This window comes from Passer domesticus, chromosome 11 (assembly GCF_036417665.1).
Source record: "Passer domesticus isolate bPasDom1 chromosome 11, bPasDom1.hap1, whole genome shotgun sequence".
Classification (NCBI taxonomy): Eukaryota; Metazoa; Chordata; class Aves; order Passeriformes; family Passeridae; genus Passer; species Passer domesticus.
This window is the reverse complement of record NC_087484.1, coordinates 11,138,133-11,157,511: the sequence shown is the minus strand read 5'-3', so window position 1 is coordinate 11,157,511 and position 19,379 is coordinate 11,138,133. Positions and strand designations below refer to the sequence as shown.

General features: G+C 46.2%; 1 protein-coding gene and 1 long non-coding RNA gene across 5 annotated transcripts in view; one reads left to right on the top strand and one right to left on the bottom strand.

Annotated features, from left to right (window-relative positions):
* The window catches only part of FGF12 (fibroblast growth factor 12), a 217,694-nt gene extending 211,494 nt beyond the window's left edge, over window positions 1–6,200 (top strand). For all 3 annotated transcript variants that reach the window (XM_064385680.1, XM_064385679.1, XM_064385678.1), the window contains one exon: window positions 5,695–6,200. In XM_064385680.1, coding sequence (XP_064241750.1) covers window positions 5,695–5,813 — 119 coding nt within the window. In that variant the 3' untranslated portion in view covers window positions 5,814–6,200. The remainder of the gene's footprint in view (window positions 1–5,694) is intronic.
* Window positions 6,201–6,349: 149 nt separating this feature from the next.
* LOC135278838 (uncharacterized) overlaps window positions 6,350–19,379 on the bottom strand; it is a 122,379-nt gene continuing 109,349 nt past the window's right edge. For both annotated transcript variants that reach the window (XR_010346240.1, XR_010346239.1), the window contains exon 4: window positions 6,350–18,765. This is a non-coding gene — a long non-coding RNA (uncharacterized LOC135278838). The remainder of the gene's footprint in view (window positions 18,766–19,379) is intronic.

Genomic DNA, 19,379 nt, shown 5'->3' with positions numbered 1-19,379 from the left:
CAAACAGCCTGGTAGGCAGCAGTTGATGTACTGTGTGGTGCCAGTTTTGCTTCAAAACACACATACGCAACACATTTCTTTTGATATTTTTATTTCTGATCACCGATTATTCGAGCTAAATGAACCCTAAAGGGAAGACATCAAGATTGAACTAGACTGCACAAGAAATGAGCTTGAGTATAATTGTCATTTGGACAACAAGCAATCTTTTAGAGAAATTTCAGTCTCTTTAAGTGTCTGTAATGATTAGTGCTTGAACAATCCTACCATCCACAGTGCCTCTTGTTCTTCTAAATATCCAAATCCATCTCCATGTGAGAAGTTTCCAGTCATTTAAGTAGGAATATTATCAGATGCTTACTGTGGATGTGCTCTGTTATTTATATTTCCTTCTTCTTGAAGACGTAATTTCCAAATGTAACTCTCCCAAAGAGTTACATTTCCTCTATCTCCTGGCCCAAACTAGAAAACACTTAGGGTGGCAAATCTGGCCACAGAAGCAGAAAACTTCCTCCAGGTCAGCAGAGCAGTCCCTAACTCTGGATTTATGGTGCCTCAGCCCGCATGATGTGAATGTGTCTCAGATACAAAGGTGACCTGTTAATGATTAGTCTGGATCTATTTATTACCACTGATGAGTATCCAAGCAGCCACATCTTTCCCAGTGTCATTCCTCAGGAAAATAACATCCAAGTTTTGTTAAGGCAGAGTCCTCAGATGTTATAAAGTACAAGACTGTTGACTAGGAAAAGTGAAAATGTTTCAAATGTATCACCTTAATACATAAAGCATAGAGTAATAGAAGTCTTGGGTTGGAAGGGACCTTAAACAACATCTAATCCCAGCCCCCTGCCATGGGGAGAGATGCCACCCTCCCCAGATCAGGCTGTTCAGGACCTCATCCAGCCCTGACTTGGGCACTTCCGGGGATGGGGCATCAACATCTTCTCTGGGCAACCTGTGGGAGTGCCTCACTGCCCTCACAGAGAAGAATTTATTCCTAATGTCTAACCTAAATCTCTTCTTTTTTAATTTAAAACCATTCTCCCTTGTCCTGTTACTACCTGCCCATATAAAATGTTACTTGCCCAACATCCTAAAAAGTATTCTTAGAAAATCAAACCTCAAAATCTCCACACTCTGTAAGTCTTTGCTAACATAGCTCCTCTGTTGGGTCTGTCTTCCAGGTAGTCATGTTTTGGTATGTTTTCTATGCCACCCTAACTCGCTTGTTCATCTGTCAGACTCTTGATCATCTTCTTAGATGGCAAATATGATGTATTTTAACAATTTTGCTTGGATTTTTGCCATCCTGTGCTGCCTTTCTTATCTGAACAAAGTGTGATTCCACCTGGCAACATCCTTCACATTTTACATGTCTGTCTTCACACCAGATAGACATGAGCTCACATGCCTCTGAAATGCATCAGCTGGGATTTAGAACACAGTAATTAGAGGCAGAAAACGAGGGTGCCTAATCACTCACTCCGTGGTGCCCTCAGTGCTGCTGCTCAGGCAGTTAATTCCCTGCACCAAAGCACTGGCAAATACAGCCACTCAGGCAGATACCAACACCCAGAGCTGTGCTATCTGTGCAGCCAAGGAGCCTGCTCTGGGCTGCTACCAGAGCATGTGCTTCCAGCCCTGCCCAGATCCAGCCCAGCACCATCGGGCACATGGTGATCCTGCAGGGCTGCCCACCTGCTGAGCAGCAGCTTAGAAAAGGAACCAAAAGGTTCCTCCTGACTCAAAAGGGTCTGAGACAAGGAAAGACACAGAGTGGAGATGGATAGATGGGAAATATCTAATAAGCTTTTTGCCATACTCTAGAGAAAGGAAATGGAGTTTTTTGCATCCCCTGAACCTCCTCAACTTGCAGTGATACCAAGTGAGAAATGCTAGGGTCAGGAGACAAATTGATGCTTCCCAAACTCAGGCAGTCCCTGATGCCCAGGGTGATTTCAGTGTCATCATGTGGGTGATGTGCCAGTGCCGTGTCTGGGAAGCAGAAATGAGAGTGTGATCCTGTGCCAGCACGTAGGCAAGAGTTTGAGCTGTTCTGGGTGACAGGCAGCCCCTTCCACGCCTTTGCCTTCAGGAAGTATGGTCCCTGCCACCCCCGTCCTCCTCACTTTTACCCTCAGTCTCCTTCCTAACTGGTGAGTTTGATCTTTGTGCAGATTTTCCCCTTGTGCCTGTGAGTGGCAGGCACTGCTGCTTCACAGGGGAGCAGGGAATCGAAAGCCACAAGAACAAGACATGGGCACAGCTCCACTGCGTTCACCCCCTTCCATTAATGCCTGCAGCTCTTCAGCAGATCAAGCTAACAGCACTTTCCAATTAAAGCATGAATATGGATGTGTTGATTGGAATCTGGGGCACAGGAGCTGATTATCTGATTGAAACTCCAAAGCATTAGCTTGGTTTCTAGACATTAAGGGCTGTATTTGGCTTGGTGTGTGGGTGTGGGTGGGTGGGAGAAGCAAGGCAAAGCAGGGAGGGAACTCTTGTTCTAGCTGAATTGCTCATCCTTCCAAAGCTCTTTGTGCTGTGTGCTCCAGCAGACCTCCCAGGTGTCCAGGCATGACTGTCACACTGCTGCTGCTTTACCTCGGTGCAGGTGACAGGGAAGTGTGTCTACAAACACACATACACACAGAGGGATCCCAAAGAGACCTGCCAGCGAGGGCTGCAAGTCCTGGAGCCCAGCGATGTACTTTGAAAGCTGTGAAGATCTGGGCACTCACAAGAGTCCGTTTGCAAACACCCCCTCCCCAGTCCATGACTAACATCTCCCCGCGTGAGTCACGCTCAGACTTCCTCAGTACAGAGAGGAATGAGCTGCAGTCCAAGAGCCTGTGTTGCACAACATGCTGGGCTGTCCTTGAAGCCCTGTGCCTGTGCAGATGCAGGTGTACACACCTGTGTGCCACAATGCAGGGGGTTTACAGCCCCTGCTGCCACAGCTCAGCACCTGAGCACAAGCATCTTGAGGAGAACATCCAGGCATCTCTTGTGCATGATGCCATGTAAGTGCTGCATACACTGATCCTCTAGGTGTGTCTAAATACTGAAAATATGCTTGTCCTGTACTGCTACAGATTTTCTGGCATGGGCTGTTGGCACAGCCTGCCTGGTACAGAGGCTTTGACAGCTCTGTCTGAAAAGCTCAGTGTGAGCAGTCTCCAGCCATGCCCCACATCAATATTTGTATCCTGCACTAGACTGGAAGATAAAACTTTCCTGCCTTATTTGCTTGCCAGGTACAGGGTTTCCTTCATTTGTAGCTGCAAATGTTGTTTACTTCAGTAAACATTTTACTCTGTGAGCCTTGTTGGCAGCTCAGGGTTTTTGCCAAAGGCCGTGGTGAGAGGCAGGGAGTTAAGGAAGGGCAGCATGCCATGGTGCTGCTGCAGCATTCACCTGGGCTCAGTCCTTGGGGCTAAGCATCTGACCCAGCCTGATGGGTTATTGGGGGTGGGTGTGAGTGAGATGAGCTTGGTTCTGGAGGAAGAACTCATGGAGGTCCCTCCAGCTCCAGCTTGGACCAGAGAGGTCAGGATGAAGGCAACAGTGCACTTGAGACAAAACTTTGTGTATGGAATGTCAGGGGCACTGGGACAACACTGGCACAAATACATAATTCTGCTGGGCAAACATCACATCCAAGAATAAGGTGAGTCACAGAAGTGATGCACACCCTCACTGCTATCCAAAGGCTCTGCAGCTCAGGGTAAGAAATCACAAGGGCATGGGTTTTCCTCAGTTGTTAACCATTTCATACTTCCTTTAGGATTTTGTTGGGTACTTCGCCACAACAGGCAAATTCTCCATCACCATGTTTTTAAGTGACAAGCTCTCCTAGGTGTGCGGGGCAGGACTGAAAGGGATGTCAGAGCCCTTTTCCATCTGTTGCTGCCATGCTACGCATTGTCCTTGCAGCATGCAGACAGCATCCATTGTCGGGACCTGATGGACAATCCTGGCACGGCTCATCCTGGCCCAGACCCATGGGACAACTCCTTCATTTTCTCTTTTTTTTTCTCTCTCTAATTTTCATGAAAAAAAATGGCTCACAGTTTGCAGAGCAGTACATCCTTTCAGCCTTGCTGGGAGGACCAGTGTGTGTGTGTGTGTGTGTGTGTGTGTGCGTGTGTGTGTATGTGTTTAAACTGCTTTGAAAGCCTTGCATGAAAAATACTCTGTGGGAAAAGTAATATTTTTTTCCCTGCTCATATATTCAATTCAATATCCCTCCTATTAATACACAGCTGACTGCACTTTATCTTTGTCCTGTATTGTTGCACAGTGCTATAACTGTTTATCTAGTCAGGATAAAAGCACAGTGCAATAATGTCATTTTCAGCCTGCCTCTAATTTCTAGGATTTATTTGCAAATCAAGGGAGATTATAGCTACAAGCACTTACATTGTCTTTTTGTACATGGGGTGTTTTTTTTCATTTCTTCAGATAATTTTTAAAGTTTTACTCTTGTTGATTACCCAGAACCAAACCCTGATAGGCTCTATCCTGTGTTGGAGCTCTGTGCCATTGTTTGTGATGTGACAACTTCACAAAATGAAGCAGTACACAATAATTTCTTCATATCCTAATTTTTGCAAAGATCTGGACATGACATTTGCAGTCTGGACCTGCCTTATGTTCTCATCTCCTCTGTGCCTGCCCTTGAGATGCCTCACTTTCAATCCCATTTGCACCCTGCCACATTTGCAGTGAGCTCATCAGAGATGCTCTCCTTGGTGTGAACAGCTCCTGCCCCTGCTCTGGCACACCTCACATGGCACGAGGACAGCCGTGAGGACTTAGTCCACGTGGTGAGCTGGATAAATGCTTTGTCCTGCCCAGGACATGGGGATGAGCCATGAGCCAGCCTTCTCTGGCTGTCTGGGCTCCAGCAAGTGCATTTTTGTAGGACACACACTGCATAGCCAGGGTCTGGAGAGAAGGTGCCCTCCAGCCACCCTGTTCTCAGGTGCTGCCAGACGACCACAGAAAGCTGGGACAGCTCCTGACTTGCTGTCACTGAACTCATCCCATGTGTCTGCTCACAGCCCCGACCTTGGCTGGCTGGCTTGATTTACAGAGGAATAAATAAGAAGTGCCAAGAGCAGACCGCGGCTCCTGGCCGATGGAGCCAAATGGGCTTGAGTCACCACTTCAGATCCACAGCTCAACACCCAGGACGCCTTCATGGCTCAGCTGCAGGTGTAGTTTTGATTCAGGTCTCTCAAGGGCTTTGGTTGCAGGTCAAGGGCTGGGAACCAGGTCATTCTTGAACCTGTTGTTAGATGATAATCAGCTTCTCAAGGCAGTACATGGCTCTGTGAGCTAAAATGTTTCTTTTATATATGTGAATATAACATGAAAAAACTGTAAAGCACAGAAAGATTTATCTGTGAACAGTCAATCTGCTGTTTCTCTCTGCCTTTGAAAAAATACAGAGACAGAAGCAAATGGCAGCAAGGGCAAGTAAACAGATCCTGCTTGGTGGCACGATCTGCTGCTGGGTCAATTGGGGTTTTGTAAGTGTGAGTGTGTGTGTGTGTGTGTGTGTGTGTGTGTGTGTGTTTGCAATGGGGCTGGAATCCAGCATCATGTACAAAGAAATAATTTGTTATGGTCATGACTGTCTGTGACTTCAGGGCTGTTAATGGGTGTCTCTTCTGTTTGCAGTGTGCATGTACAGAGAGCCATCGCTGCATGAAATTGGAGAAAAACAAGGACGCTCAAGGAAAAGTTCAGGGACACCAACCATGAATGGAGGCAAAGTTGTTAACCAAGACTCGACATAGCTGACAAATACCCTCCCTTCTTCCAACTCCTCCCTTCCCACCCACCTACCCACCCCACCTGGCGAAACCACACTGAGATGATGACAACTGGGCAAGGCAGGACCGACCGGTAGTGGCTTGGAGTGTGAACTCCAGAATCTTTCTTTGTGTAGGACGAGAAAATCGAAACCCAGATCCTGCCTGTTGCAACGTTTTAAAAAACAACAACAACAAAAAAAAAGTGAAGAAAAATGTTTTAAATCAGGACTCCATTAACATTTTCAAAAGCAAACTGTTTGCTCTGTGATCAAAGGGGGAAAAAATCTCATCTCTGCATAATAATAATAATAATAACAACTAATAAATATAATAATAATAATAATAAAGATGTTACCTTTAAAAATAAAAGGTTTTGGAAAATTGAACTTAGCATATGATATGCAACAAACACATGGGAACTGCATCCTGTGACTGTGCTTTCTGTCTTATCCTTTCACCTCACGTTCACACCGCTGTTTTTAACATCCTTGCTTCCCTGGGGATGGATGGGATTTTTCACAAAGCAGGAAAGGTAGGGGTACATTATGACTGTGTTTGCTCTGCTATCAGTAAAATATGGCCTGCCCAAATTAGGAGCCTGGCAGTTATGGGCAACGAAGTAGCTACTCTTTATTCAGCCTTTTCCATCTACATTCAAACCCTGCATGGTTATTTGTTGCTAATGTCACTCCCTGAGTATATTTGACCCAAGTCTGGCATTTTATGCCTTTTTATCATAATTATTTATATCCTTGTTTTACTGTATTAGTTGCCAGGGGAATTTCAGAAATGGGTTTTCAGGTCTCACAGGATGAAGCAATCATATTTATTAGGGTAGAGTTAGGAGATAAAGGGCAGGAGGGATAGCTGCTTGCTTTAAAATATGAAACAGATCAAGAAACGCTTCTGAAATCCTTGCTGTCAGATGGAAATGGTAAGGCATGTGCTGTATGAGAGGGTAGCAGGATTTCAGCAATGGAAAGAGGGATGTGGGGATGGGGTTGTGCCTAGGAGAAAGCAGGAGTAGAGGAACATAGGTGGTTTTGCCTGTCCAGTTGTTCCAGGGTGAGGACATTTCCTTCTAGCAGCCAGGGTCTCCCTAAATGTTCTGGCTCCACACATACCACACATGATCAAAGCAGAGGCTGCAAACCCCTCCAATCCCCAGCCTTACCACTCTGATGGTCTGAGGCCCCTGAGATGCTGCAGCAGCCTGGACATGGGTGTGGGCACGGGTCTGGCCAGTGCCAGGGCTGCAGATGCTGGAGCAGCACTTCAGATGTAACAGATTCCCAAGTGGGAAAAGGCCAGGAGGAGGGCAGTGGGGTGAGGGATGAGTGCTGAGCCCACCTGCAGCAACCAGGGCTTCAGTGGGGACTGGCAAGGCTCTCCCTGTCTGGGCTTCCTCTCCTTTTGGGGTGGGGGTCAGCAGTGAACCCTCGCTGCTGGGTGGGACTGAAGCAGGGCAGTGTGGGGTGGTGCCCCACTGCAGATCACACACATTAACTCATCTCTGGCCACCTTGGGCAGCCAGGCCTGCAGGGACCAACAGCAGCAGCAGCAGTGCTGGAGCTGCTGTGACAAAAAAAAGGCACTGCCTTGGGTGAGGGGCCTGGGACACTTTGCTGCTCAGCCATGGGCACAGGTCTTGCCAGAGGTGAAAACAAAAGGAAATATCAATCACCCAAGGGCCTGGAAGGGAACAGAACAGTTCTTTGTACACAGAGAACCAGCCTAAAGCCTTGCAGTTACAGGCTGGGTGGGCGTTTGCACCGCTCATAATGGGCACCTGTGAAATTCCAAATACCACCTGTGCCATCCAGCCAGTGCCTCAGCTGGCTGGCAGCCCACAGGCAGAGCTGCTGCTAGCAGTGCCAGGGAGAGGGCAGTGCCAGGGCTGGCCACAGTGCTCCTGCAAAGCCACTTCTGCCCTGGTGCCTCCCTCCCCACACATGAGGCGATGTTGGGGGACGTCAGGGCTCGATGAGCAGCTCTTTACAGGAAGCAAAGAGACAGCAAAACCCCAAGGTTATGGAAGATTCCCAGGATCAGCATGAAGGAATGCATTTCAAGCATGTCTTATAGTGGTTTTGGAAAAGCTTGAAATAAAGAGCCTCTTGCCACAGCTCTGCTGCCCAATGCTGCACCTACAGCAGGCAACCCCCTGTGCTACACGTCACATCAGAGTGACTTACTGCTGCCCTCCAGCCCCACAGCACTGGAGCAAGGTCACTAACACGTGTTCAGCTTGGGAGCACACACCCAGCCCCATCTGACGTAATTCACTGCCTACACTTCATCTCCCTCACAAACTAGAGAGCACCCCAAATTAAAGGATCACTGGAGACTTGTACACTCAAAGAAATGGAGTCTCAAGGCCAATATGTTTAGCTAGCAGGTTCCTGAACTGTGCAAGTCACCGAACACCAGACCATGGTTTAGGCACTGAGCCACAGGTTTTCCAGCTGCCCCAGTGGAGGGAAAGCCCAGCACAGAACCCCAACATACCTTGATACCACCAGCCTCTTCTGCACCCAGCCATGGCAGCTAGCCAAGGGCATTGATGTCATCTAGAGCAGCTCCAGCATGAGACTAAAAATTACTGTGGCCTTATGTGCAGGATACCCTTTGCCTTAGCCCCAAAAAGCTGTGGGCAACAGCAGACCCAGTCCTACCATGTGCTAATTTTTCCATTGTGAGACTCCCATTTCCCCCATTGGGCTTTTGCCTTATTAATAGTCTTTGGCCAAATCATTACAAGAATCCCTGGAAGTGCCATATTCAGGCCTAAACGTCAAAATAATCTGCTCCTTTGTTCCATGGTGTTTGAGCTAATCACTTTCATGTGACACTCACTGAGTCTGCCCACAGGGAGAGCCAATTGCTCCTGCTCTCACCCAGTGTCTGCACCACCTCAGAGCAAGTTTTCTGCCATGTGTTGAAATTAAGTGCTGGCTCTCCTTGCTCCCTTCTGAACCATGAGCCACATACTACGGCATAAACCACAATAAAAACCCTGAGGAAATACTGGTTTCTTTCCTGACCTCTAGGAAGCTGCAAAAGTCAGCTCATGGTGTAATGCAGGGACTCCTGACATCACAATTGCCCAAAAGCCAGTGAGGCTGCCCAGCCCAGCTGCAGTGTCCACCTGCACCAGCTGCTGACTGGGAGCTGCTTGGCTCCAGGTAACCCAACACCCTCCAGGAGCCTGGGAAAATCCAGGGGATCCATGGCTTAGATACCATGTACAGCTTCATGCATATTTTTTTACTCAAGTGCGTTGCAAGCTCTGTCCCCAGGCCTTATCTCAAGGAGGTGATGTGGGTTTTGTTGATTATCCGTCTGCTGCTTCCCAATTTTCAGGGAAAAAGGGAATCCACAGAGAATTTTTTTGCTTACTTTGAAGTTCCTACAGTCTCTTCATTGCTTCTCCCTCTTCTTGCTTGGTGTTAAAGTCTTGATGAGTGATGTTTCTTTTTTTTTTTTCTTTCTTTAGCCACACATACAGCAATGATTTAGGAAGTTTTGTGACTCAGTTTAACATTAGAGTGACCACCACCCTCATCCTGCATGTGATGCTAGCAGAACAAATTTCCTTGCCATGATGGCATGGCTTTGGGCAAACACCTTGCACAGAAAAGTGATAAAAAAGAAGGATGTTTTTGTCTAACCTGGCCCATAGCTACTGTTAACTCTGGTAAGGCTGCTGCAAACCTTTGCTCTCTGAGTAACAGATGCTCCTATAAAAGATTTTAAGCATTAGAAGTGCAGAAGCAGAAAATACATCACAGAAATATGAGTACATTTAAACCATTCATTTTGTTTCACCCCATTTTTAATTGTAATGTTGGCATGGTTCTGGCTGCACATACTGTGCAAAACATCCCCCCTCACCCATGCATCAAGGACAAAACCTGGTGAAATGGCTCCAGTTTGGATTATAAGGATTTTCCTGGGAAGAAAATGCAGAAAAAGCTACAGACAAGCATGCCATACTGTGCCAGCAAGTTCTGCCACAAGTGTCAGCACTGGCATGTGACAATGTGCTGTGAAGTGAAGCTGCCACTCAACAAAGCAATTTATGAAAGTTGTCTGTCAACAACATTTTTGTGTTTGTGCTCAGAGAGGTTCTGGCTGATAAAGGCCCACGCAATCCCCCAAGCTGTCACGGGCTTCACTTTGCACCTTCATATCTTAAACTGCTCTGGTTGTGCACCAGGAGAGCTCCTGCCCCATTGCCACACCTGAGCAGCGCTGAGGAGGAGATGGTGTAAGCACCCAGGGCTGAGCAGGGCTAGCGGGAAGCAAAGTGTGCCACCCTCCCTGGGCCCACGCCAGCCAGGCTGCAGCCTGGATGCATGACAGCCATGAAAAAAACATCTTGAGGATGACACTTCCTAAAACAAGGAAGGCATAGAATGCTCATGAGTTAAAGCACACAAACCCAACCTTTACTAATGGGTGTGCAATATAATAAGTTACTTTTAGCATGGGGGAGATGTTGGCCCCAAAACATGTCCAGCACTAAAATTCTATTAATTGGGGCATAGTGTAGGCCTGATCAGTTTGTATGTCACTGCATCAATAAAATAAAAACCAAGAAAATACACAAGTGAGTGTTTTCAGGGAGAGATTTCTCTCCCAAAACTGAAACAAAATGTTTAGTTGCTGCTGTGGCATGACCCACTGCACACACTTAGGAGTAAAACCAAAAGAAACAGCACTGCACTTCCTTAGTGAAGCAGAGATGTTTCCATGGCATTCCTGTTTTCCCTCTCCCACCACCAAAGCTTCAGCCTTCAAGTGGATGGAAGGCTGTTTCCATGGAGCAGAAGGCACTGAAGCTCACATCCTCCTCACCTGCACAGAGTTAAGCTTGACTGCTCTGCCTCAGCTGCTGAGCTGCAGTCATGGGCATCCTTCCATCTCCCCATGTTCTTCTCACACACCTTTATTAGGGGAAAAAAAATCCCCCCAAAAATTCCATAGCCAGGCTGATACATTTTTAGTATCATGTTTAAGAGCATGAAGATCTCAAAACTGCTGATACATTTGTGACCACAAAGTTAAAGCTTAATAAATCCCATTCCAGGACAGAGGATTTCTATTCATGATAGTTGCATAATGAAGTGCTGCATGCATAGAAAGTTGGACATCTTCCCAGCCTGCCTCCCTGTTGGAATTCAGGCACCTTCTCTATGGTAGAGAAGGTCTAGGCCAGCACAACTCCATCCCCAGGAATTCTGGTGATGCCACAGGGAATTCACACAGACTCCAGAGCATTCCCAGCTGGCACAACTGCAGTTTCAGTGCAGAAAAATTTGACCTTCCATGGTCAAGTGTCCTTTCTGGAAAGGACAGCTTCTCTCATCAAACAATTGCTTGAAAAGAAAGAAGAGGGTTTGTTTTATTTAAAATACTCTGGTGCAGGCACAAGGATAATTAATCTGTGGAAAATGCTATTAATGTTTACTGAGCAATACAAATGGAAAAAAACAAGGCATTATCAATTATTAAAAAAAAATAATTCTGTATATGGGATCAGAGGAATAGCAGAGGATAACCCTCCCAAGAGTCTATTAAGAATAGGTTATATATTGTTCATTTTCCATGCTCATTACAATCACTGCCCCAATAATAGCTGCATGCTGCGCCTTTCTCTCTTCTAGTACAATTCTCTTGTGGGAACTAAATAACTGTTTAAATACTGAGCAGAGCTGGTAGAAGAAAGCAGGATGGTTCTGCTGTGCTACCCTTGTGTGCAATCTGCATCTGAGGGAGCTGGTTATAACCCTTCCTTCTCATAGCTTGATACAAGAGTAAAGGCGCAGCACTGGGGAGGAGGAACATGTTGCTCAGTCCAACTAAATGACATTGTGAAGGAAAAATTATGTCAGACTTAATAATTTTCAGAAATTATGGCTTTGGTGAATTTTAATTCCTTAAGCTCTAAAAAAATCGCAGGGAGAAAAGCAACCAGTGGGTCCACATTAGTGCCAGTCCCTAGGCAAGGACTTTGGTGACATTTAAGTCTCTGTATCCAGCTCCTGGCTTGTCTCCCACACACAGTGATGGCTCCTTCTTTCCTTTCTAGAGCTCTGAGTTTCCCTGGGGGCTCCTCCCCAGTGAGGGCACCCTGGCCCACAGAGGGCAGAGCAGAACCCAGACAAAGCCTCCTGCTCAGGCTTTCAGCTGGTGCCCCAAGCCAGAGGGCTCCTCACAGAGACCTCCCCAGGGCACCTCGTGCCTCCTCCCACATGCCAGGAAAGACAGGGAAACAGAGCTCATTGTCCTGCTTCCCAGGACCCTGATCTGAGCAGACCCCAAAGCAAGAACCCCAAAATCTGCCACACACAGATGGTCAGTGCAGCTAAATGACATTGTGTGCCCTGCTGTGCTGTGCCCAGCCTGGCTGTGGGGCCAGGAGCAGCCCTGAGCAGGGGTTTTGGGGATCACAGTGCTTATGAAGTGATCTGATCACATGGTAACAGGACACTGCAAAGGTGGAGAGCTTCTGATTCGACTGTGCCTCCTCATGGGGTCACTTACACACTGTGACTCTGACACTGCCACTTATTAATTTTATTTTCCAACTTACCGCACAACCTGGCAAATCAAATAGTTTCACTCAATTCGCCATTAAACAAAGAAGTAAGACAGTGCATAGGGAACAAGCTTTACTTGACATCAACTCAATTTGAAGATCAAAAAGAGGTGTGTTTAACTTTGCATTATCTTCACTTTTTAATTTTCACTGGGTTTTGTTCTTCCTGCTATCAGACAGCCCAGAAAGCAGAACTAATAGGGAAAACTGACTTCTGGTGGGAGCAGAAAATGTTATCTCACAAACAGATGGGATACTCTGGTGACTCCCAGCCCAGTTCCTTTGGGCTTCAGATGAGGAGTTTTCACATGAGAATGTAATGAATTTTCACAAGGTCCCAGTTAGGGCACTGTGAGACTTGTCCTTCACTGCCAAGTTCATACGATTCTCCCAGCAAAGTCAGTAGGCTGCCAGGTAGGACCTAAATCAGAATTCAAAGTGTGCATTCAGGGTGTGGAACCAGAAGTTCCCAGGAAAAGCTCCCTATGGGTACACAGAGACCTGAATTTGTCATGGAAAAGGGTCCAGTTCAAATTACCATCTTTGGATTCCACTTTCATATTTGTTCCTGTAAAACCAAACCCAACTTCCAAATTCTGTACTCACCTCTGTACTCTTAAATCTCCAAATGCAAACACTAGACTATTTCAGAATTTTATTCCATCTGTAGGATTGAATAGGCCTTGTATAAATTGGTAGCAATTAAAATAAGAAAAACACTCAGTATTGACAATATTTAATGGCCAAGGAACAATAATCTAGTTCTAGACATACTCAAACTGTGGAGTCCACATCCATGTAGAAATTTAACTTGAGTTTAACTGCTGCAGTTTGTTCCCACTTTATATTAATTCAGTAAAACCAGTTTTCTGTCCAGAAATATGTTCTTCTGGACAAGCTACTGCAAACACTTCAGCAGGTGGTGGCTTCAGAGAGACAGAATGGCTGCAGTCCTGAGAGTCAAAGCTGGGGGTACTTTAAACAGACAGAGATGTTCACCAGTAAAAGGAAATCTTTCTAAAGTCAACATGAGCTGGCTCCAGGTGAAGGCTTTATCTTTTCTTTATAAAATAGTTGCCTGCTCCTACAGATTTGCAGAAATAATTGTACATCATGTGTAGCTTGTACTAAAACAACTGACCAAAAATAAACCCCAAAACCCAAAGAAAAAAAACCACATCAATTCCATACTGCCACCCACATGGATTCTGCTTTGTTTTGGAAACTTAAAGGAGTTGAGATTCAAACTCACCCCCAGGGCAACTCCAATGAAATCAATGTGCAACCCTGGGAATTAATCTGGCCCAAGCCTCATTTTCTCTTTAACTGCAGGAATCAAGGTCATTTTCCCATCTGGATTTTGCAGAGGCTTCTGCACATACTGATGAGTTGTACCATTTATCAAACCTTGACCATCATTTTCAGGGCTAGAAAATGATTGAACAGTGTCAGAGGATCACAGGAAATAAGATGAAGACTCTTGGTGTTAACATCCAGACCTTATATTTACTACTTGCCACCTCTCCTGTGTGCCCCAAAGTCACATCCAGCATCCTTCCAGAGTACAGTGCAGGAATCTGTCCTCCTTTGTCTCCAAAATGTCACACTTAATGCCAGATGACACCACTCATCCTCTATCTTAACCTCAGGGAAGTTACTCTTTTCCACAACTGTAGGTTTGATGCAACAGTGTGACCAGCATTTTCCTGCTGGTTGAAGGACTAAAAACCCAAACTCTACGTTTTTGTGAGCACCTGTGATGTCTGGGTGGATCTGGCCCTGCAGGAACCCCTGATGACAGCAGAACATTGTGTAGTCAGCCTGCCTTAGATCTTGACTTGGTCAGCACCTCAAAAACTGCTTTTGAGAATTTGGGGGCAAAGACCTCATGGGAGCAAGCAATTAGAGCAATTATTGCAAGTTCCAAAAGTGGTAGGTGGGTCAGTAAATGTGTAAAGGATTGGCAGCAGATGCCCTCTCCCTCACAAGATGGTCTGTGTCAGACATGCTGGCCAAGGCTTCCCCTGATACATCCAGCCTCATCATGGGACCAAAATATGCCCCTCAAACAGTGACTGAGGCAATGTATTGAGGTCTGTACAGAGGGTGTGCAGAAGCAGTTCCTGACTGGAAGCAGACTGCACAAGGCTATCTGGACATCCCCTTTCAACCCAGACTTGAGATGAGCACATCACCTCCTCATTCTGTAGCCTGGCATGCCAGATGTCTGCTACAAAATAATAACACTGAGAAATTTATGGTTTGGGATATTTTAATATCCTGAGCAGAGGATTATTTGCTTTTTAGTGTGCTCTAAAATGTTTTCCTTCTGTGCAATTGATAGCTTTACTGCTCCTGGACAGAATAACAAACAGCTGTGCTGCTAAATGAAAGAGATCTTTTGGATCATCTCAGAGCACCATCTTGGCAGCCTTGGAGCCCCAGTGACTTGCAGAAAGGGGGAGTGGTCGTGGGGCAGGTTTGCCAGCTGGTGCAGGCACTTGCAGCCACTTAGAGTTCATGTATAAAAGATTTCATCACAGATTATTAAAGGCAGAGAGGACAGTTGTAAATCAGAGAGTCTGACCTCTTGTGTAACACAGACTGGTGATTTGAGAGCAGAAGTCAGAGATTAGCCTGACCACAGGCACTCAGCTGGGCAATGGAAATTCTGCTCTTAGTTCAATGGAATCTCACAAGCCAGTGTTGTAATTCCATAATGCAGCAGAGAGTTCATTCAGAGGCTGCAGACCAGGTAATCAGATTCTATGCAGGTTTACTTCTTGATTATTTATTCAATAAGGATCACATTAAAAGCCCACTGGAGGCACTGAGAGACTCCTGTTGACTTTGCAGCAGCCTAAATCAGACCTGAAGCGTTCAGAGTTTTAATATGCACAATTGGAATTTGGTAGCTTCCAGAGGTCTGTATCAAATTATGAGCTCCCTTCGGAGTAATGTGCTCATCACACATCTTTGCTTGCCCGAGGGTAACCTCTCATAACTTGTTCCAAACAGCTCTGCTGCCTGGATTGACACTTCCTCGGAAGACCTCCGAACTCAGATCACCTACTGACCTCCTTCCATGAAAATGATTTCTTGGCTGAGATGAAGGAAAGCGTGGCTGGTGAGGACAGCAGAGAGACAGAGCCAAAGCTCAGGAGTTAGGAGCAGTTGAGGCAGAGCTGTGGAAAGGACTCCAAACAGCTTTGTGTGAAGCCTCAGATAATGGTGCCTGATCCCTCTATTTTATTTCCCCTTCAAAACAGGGCACCACAGGCACTCCTTCCTCTCTTTCTCCTCCACTACCATTCTTCTCCAGCAAAACCTGAATGTTGTCTTTTGTCAGAGCTTCTGGGGTTCCTGCAGAGCACAACAGACCACAGAAAGTGTCTATATTGGTGCATTCTGGGGTAAAATCTTTTTGGGTGCAGGGTCACATAGGCCAAATAAAAATGTGGTTTTTGATAACCCTTGCTATGTGTAAAAGCACCAAAAAGAATGATCTGTCAATATCTGGATATGTCAGATGTGGAGCCAGATGTGTTACATTTTCTGTTGACCACTTTATTATCTTCTATCCCATCTGTAGAAGATTAAAAACCTATGTAATATTTTTTCTGGTGGAACAGTATTTTTCCAATGAGAAAAGAACACAGCCTCTGATTTGTATTCCTCTGACTTGAAATCATTCATTTTAAATGACTGTTTGTTCTGCTAATTTAGAATCCGGGCAGGCATGGAAACAATTTATTTTGGTTTGCAAAAGGAGCTGAGCTGGGTTCGTTAAGTGCATACGTACTTTGTTGCTTTGGATGCAGCACAGCTCCCTGCTGGAATTAGAGTTCTCCAGGGGCAGGAGCTCCATGGTGACACCCTCAGAGAGGAACCTGTCCTTGACTGAACATCAGATCTGTTGCCTTTCTCGTCTCCTCCACAAGAGTTTTTTCTAAGAGTCACTTAATGAACTAAGCCCCCCATGGCCACCCCAGTGTGATGCAGCCCAGCCAAGGGATAATGCTCACTCAGGAGCCCAGTCTGGCACAGATCCTCTGGCCAGACTCAAATGGGGGCTGCTCCACTCCAAAATCCAGTGTGACTCCAGTTCCCTGCTCCCATGAAAGAGTCCTTGTACTTCTTACAGCCTCATTAGAAACTTGGAGACTCCTACTGCTGGAAGCATGGAAACCTATTCAAAAAACCAACATGTGCAGACAAAAAAGAAACAGATGAAAAAGGACTTTGACATCTCTAACAATGGCACTATCCCAGTAAATAAATTATCAGCACTCACTTATAATTACATTTGTTATACTTGTACCTTCTTTGCAGCAAATTTCCCAAGATAGAGTTCTGATGTCTGCTAACTTTATTTTCCATAACATCTAAGCAAAACCAATTTTTTTGAAAAATGCTTCTTCATATTTGAAGCAGAAAAGTAATTTGTATTGAACCAATTCAAAAGCTGGATAATATTGTCTTTCATGATATGTTGGGCAATGATGTGGACTACAACAACATTACGTGAAGCAAGGATTTTTTAAAATAGCTTTCATTCTGGTTTGTCACTAAACCTCAGTAACAGCACATTAAAGACTTGTATTTCAGTACCCCAGCACAGATATTTTGTTCTGTAACTCAAAATGTTTCATCTTATTGCTCTGAGGATTCCTGCCAGTTGGCACGTTTGCACATGTGCTAAGTTGCTACATTTCTAATATTTCCCCACTTACCTGGTTTGACACTGCATTGTATGTGAGGCAGAGGGAATTGTCCCTGGCAGTGTGGGCACTGCACTTTTGGGGTTGTCAGCCCTTACATGGGCACTCTGGAGTCACCACAGCAATGGGCTCCTTGCATAAACTCATAAACAACAAATATGTTCAAGCCATATGAATTGAAACCATAGCACTCTAACAGCAAAGTAATTTTCAACAGAGGTGGCACCTTCATCAGGAAGAGAAGAAGCCAAGCCCAGCTGGTTTCCTGCAGACAGCTCATCCCTTTATCCGTGGGAGCAGAGAGCCCTTCCACCAGCTCAGCCCCGTGCCAGGCCATGCCCTCACTGCAGACAGAGCAGTAGGATCCTTCTCACAGGCTCCTGTCTGTGGAAGATTTCTTGCCACTGTCAGATTAATGAAAGTCTCACAGTCCTAGGGTAGCTTTTGCTCTGAACCAGAGACTTTCCCTTCTCCATTGAATGGTACAAAATTAATGAAAATTAACAACAGCCCATGAGCAGAAGCACATTAAAGCTATACAGCTGCTATAAACACACAGAGACAGGGTCATCTCTCCACAGATGGCTGCTCTGAGTATCTCTAGCACTGTTGCTAGCTAATCCTATTAGAGAGAGCCAGGACTGTCCGAGATTTCCCAGCCATGTGTCCATAGGCAATGTGCAGACAGAAATGCATGGCAGACCCCAAGATCCCCTGGCCACGTGTCCCCAGGCAGTGTGCAGGCAGAACTGCATGGCAGCAGCTGCTGGCAGCCTGCCTGGCCCTCAGCTGCCTGAATTTCATAGCAGTGTTGTGCTAAGCTGCCAGCTGTGCCCAGCTCTGTTCTGGGTTCACCAGGGATCTTGTTCCAACCACATCTGCCCTGCCAGGCTGGTGCCAGAGCAGGGAGTAAATTCTGTCCAGAGAGTGGCCCTGAGTATCCAATGCAGGCAGCACAGACTCAGCTGTCTTCAGAGAGAGGAAAATTGGCTTCTAGAGCCCCTTGCAAAAATAAATAAGTAAATAAATACAGCTCTTAATTCAAAAGTGAGAGAGGCTTGTGGCCAAAAATTCACATTTTGCAGCATTTCAGAGAGCTCTGGTCTTTGTTCCAGGCTGAAACTCCAGCCCAGTTGGCACAAGTCCCATGGGTTTCAGAGCAGCTCAGATTTCATTCTCTAACACACTGCTGACAGCACTGGCTTACAAAAGGTGAACAACTTCTAAGAAATGGGCTAGGGCCAGACCTGGCCTTCCCTAGCACTGTCTCCTGGTGTTTTAGTGTGAATAGCAGGCAGGTAATTGGTGGTGAAAAAATCCACAGCAACAGCAGAGTCCCCAGGACTGTCAGAGGCAAAAGATCCAGCCCATCTCCTGGCTGAGCTGCACAACAACATTGCAGTCAGGCTGCCCATAAGATGCTCTGCAGGGAAGGAATGGAAGTACACCTCTTCTGCTGAGCTCTTCACCTTTGTGGTAATCCAGGAGAATGAGTTTGACAAGAACTGGTGATCCTCCCTGCGTGCCAGACACCACGGCTCTCTCTCCCTGTGGTGAACAGCAGCCTGCTGAGGATGCCAAATGTCAGTTCTGCTGCTGCCTCATGCACCTGAGGGGAAATAAACCACTGCTAACAAATGTGCTTTTCTGAATGTCCCCCATCTACAGGTGTTTGAATGTCGGAATGAAAATGCCACCTGGCTGTGGGAGTCTGCTCCCACCAGCAGCCCCAGGTCTGCCTGCCCTCGCTCTCTGCTTTCCTCACCTTGAGGGAGGGATCTGGGCTGGTCTTGGCTCCAGACTGGGGTCAGCTGGGCTCTATTCCCAGCCTTCCTCCCCTGCTTCCCCTGCTGTGCAGCTCAGAACCCTTCTGTGAGCCTCAGTCTCACTTTCTGTAGCAAAGGAATGAGCCATAGGTTTGTTTTTGGAAGCTCCAGACAAGCAGTACAGCAGGAGGGACAGAAGTGTTGGGACTCTCCAAGCTGCTCCTGTCTGTGCAATGGCCTGAGCTCAGGAGCTGATGGGAACTGGGCTCCAGCAACCTCCAGCTCTGGTTGTGGAAGTAAATTTCCACACTGATGAAGAGACACAAATCTAAATCTCTTTCCTCCTGTACTCCTGCCCATTCTCTATGGTGCCTGTGAAAATTACAGTTTTGCCATTTGAAAACAAAAGTGCTTAGTTGGCAAGAAAGAGTCCATAAAGAAAGCAATGGAAACTGTC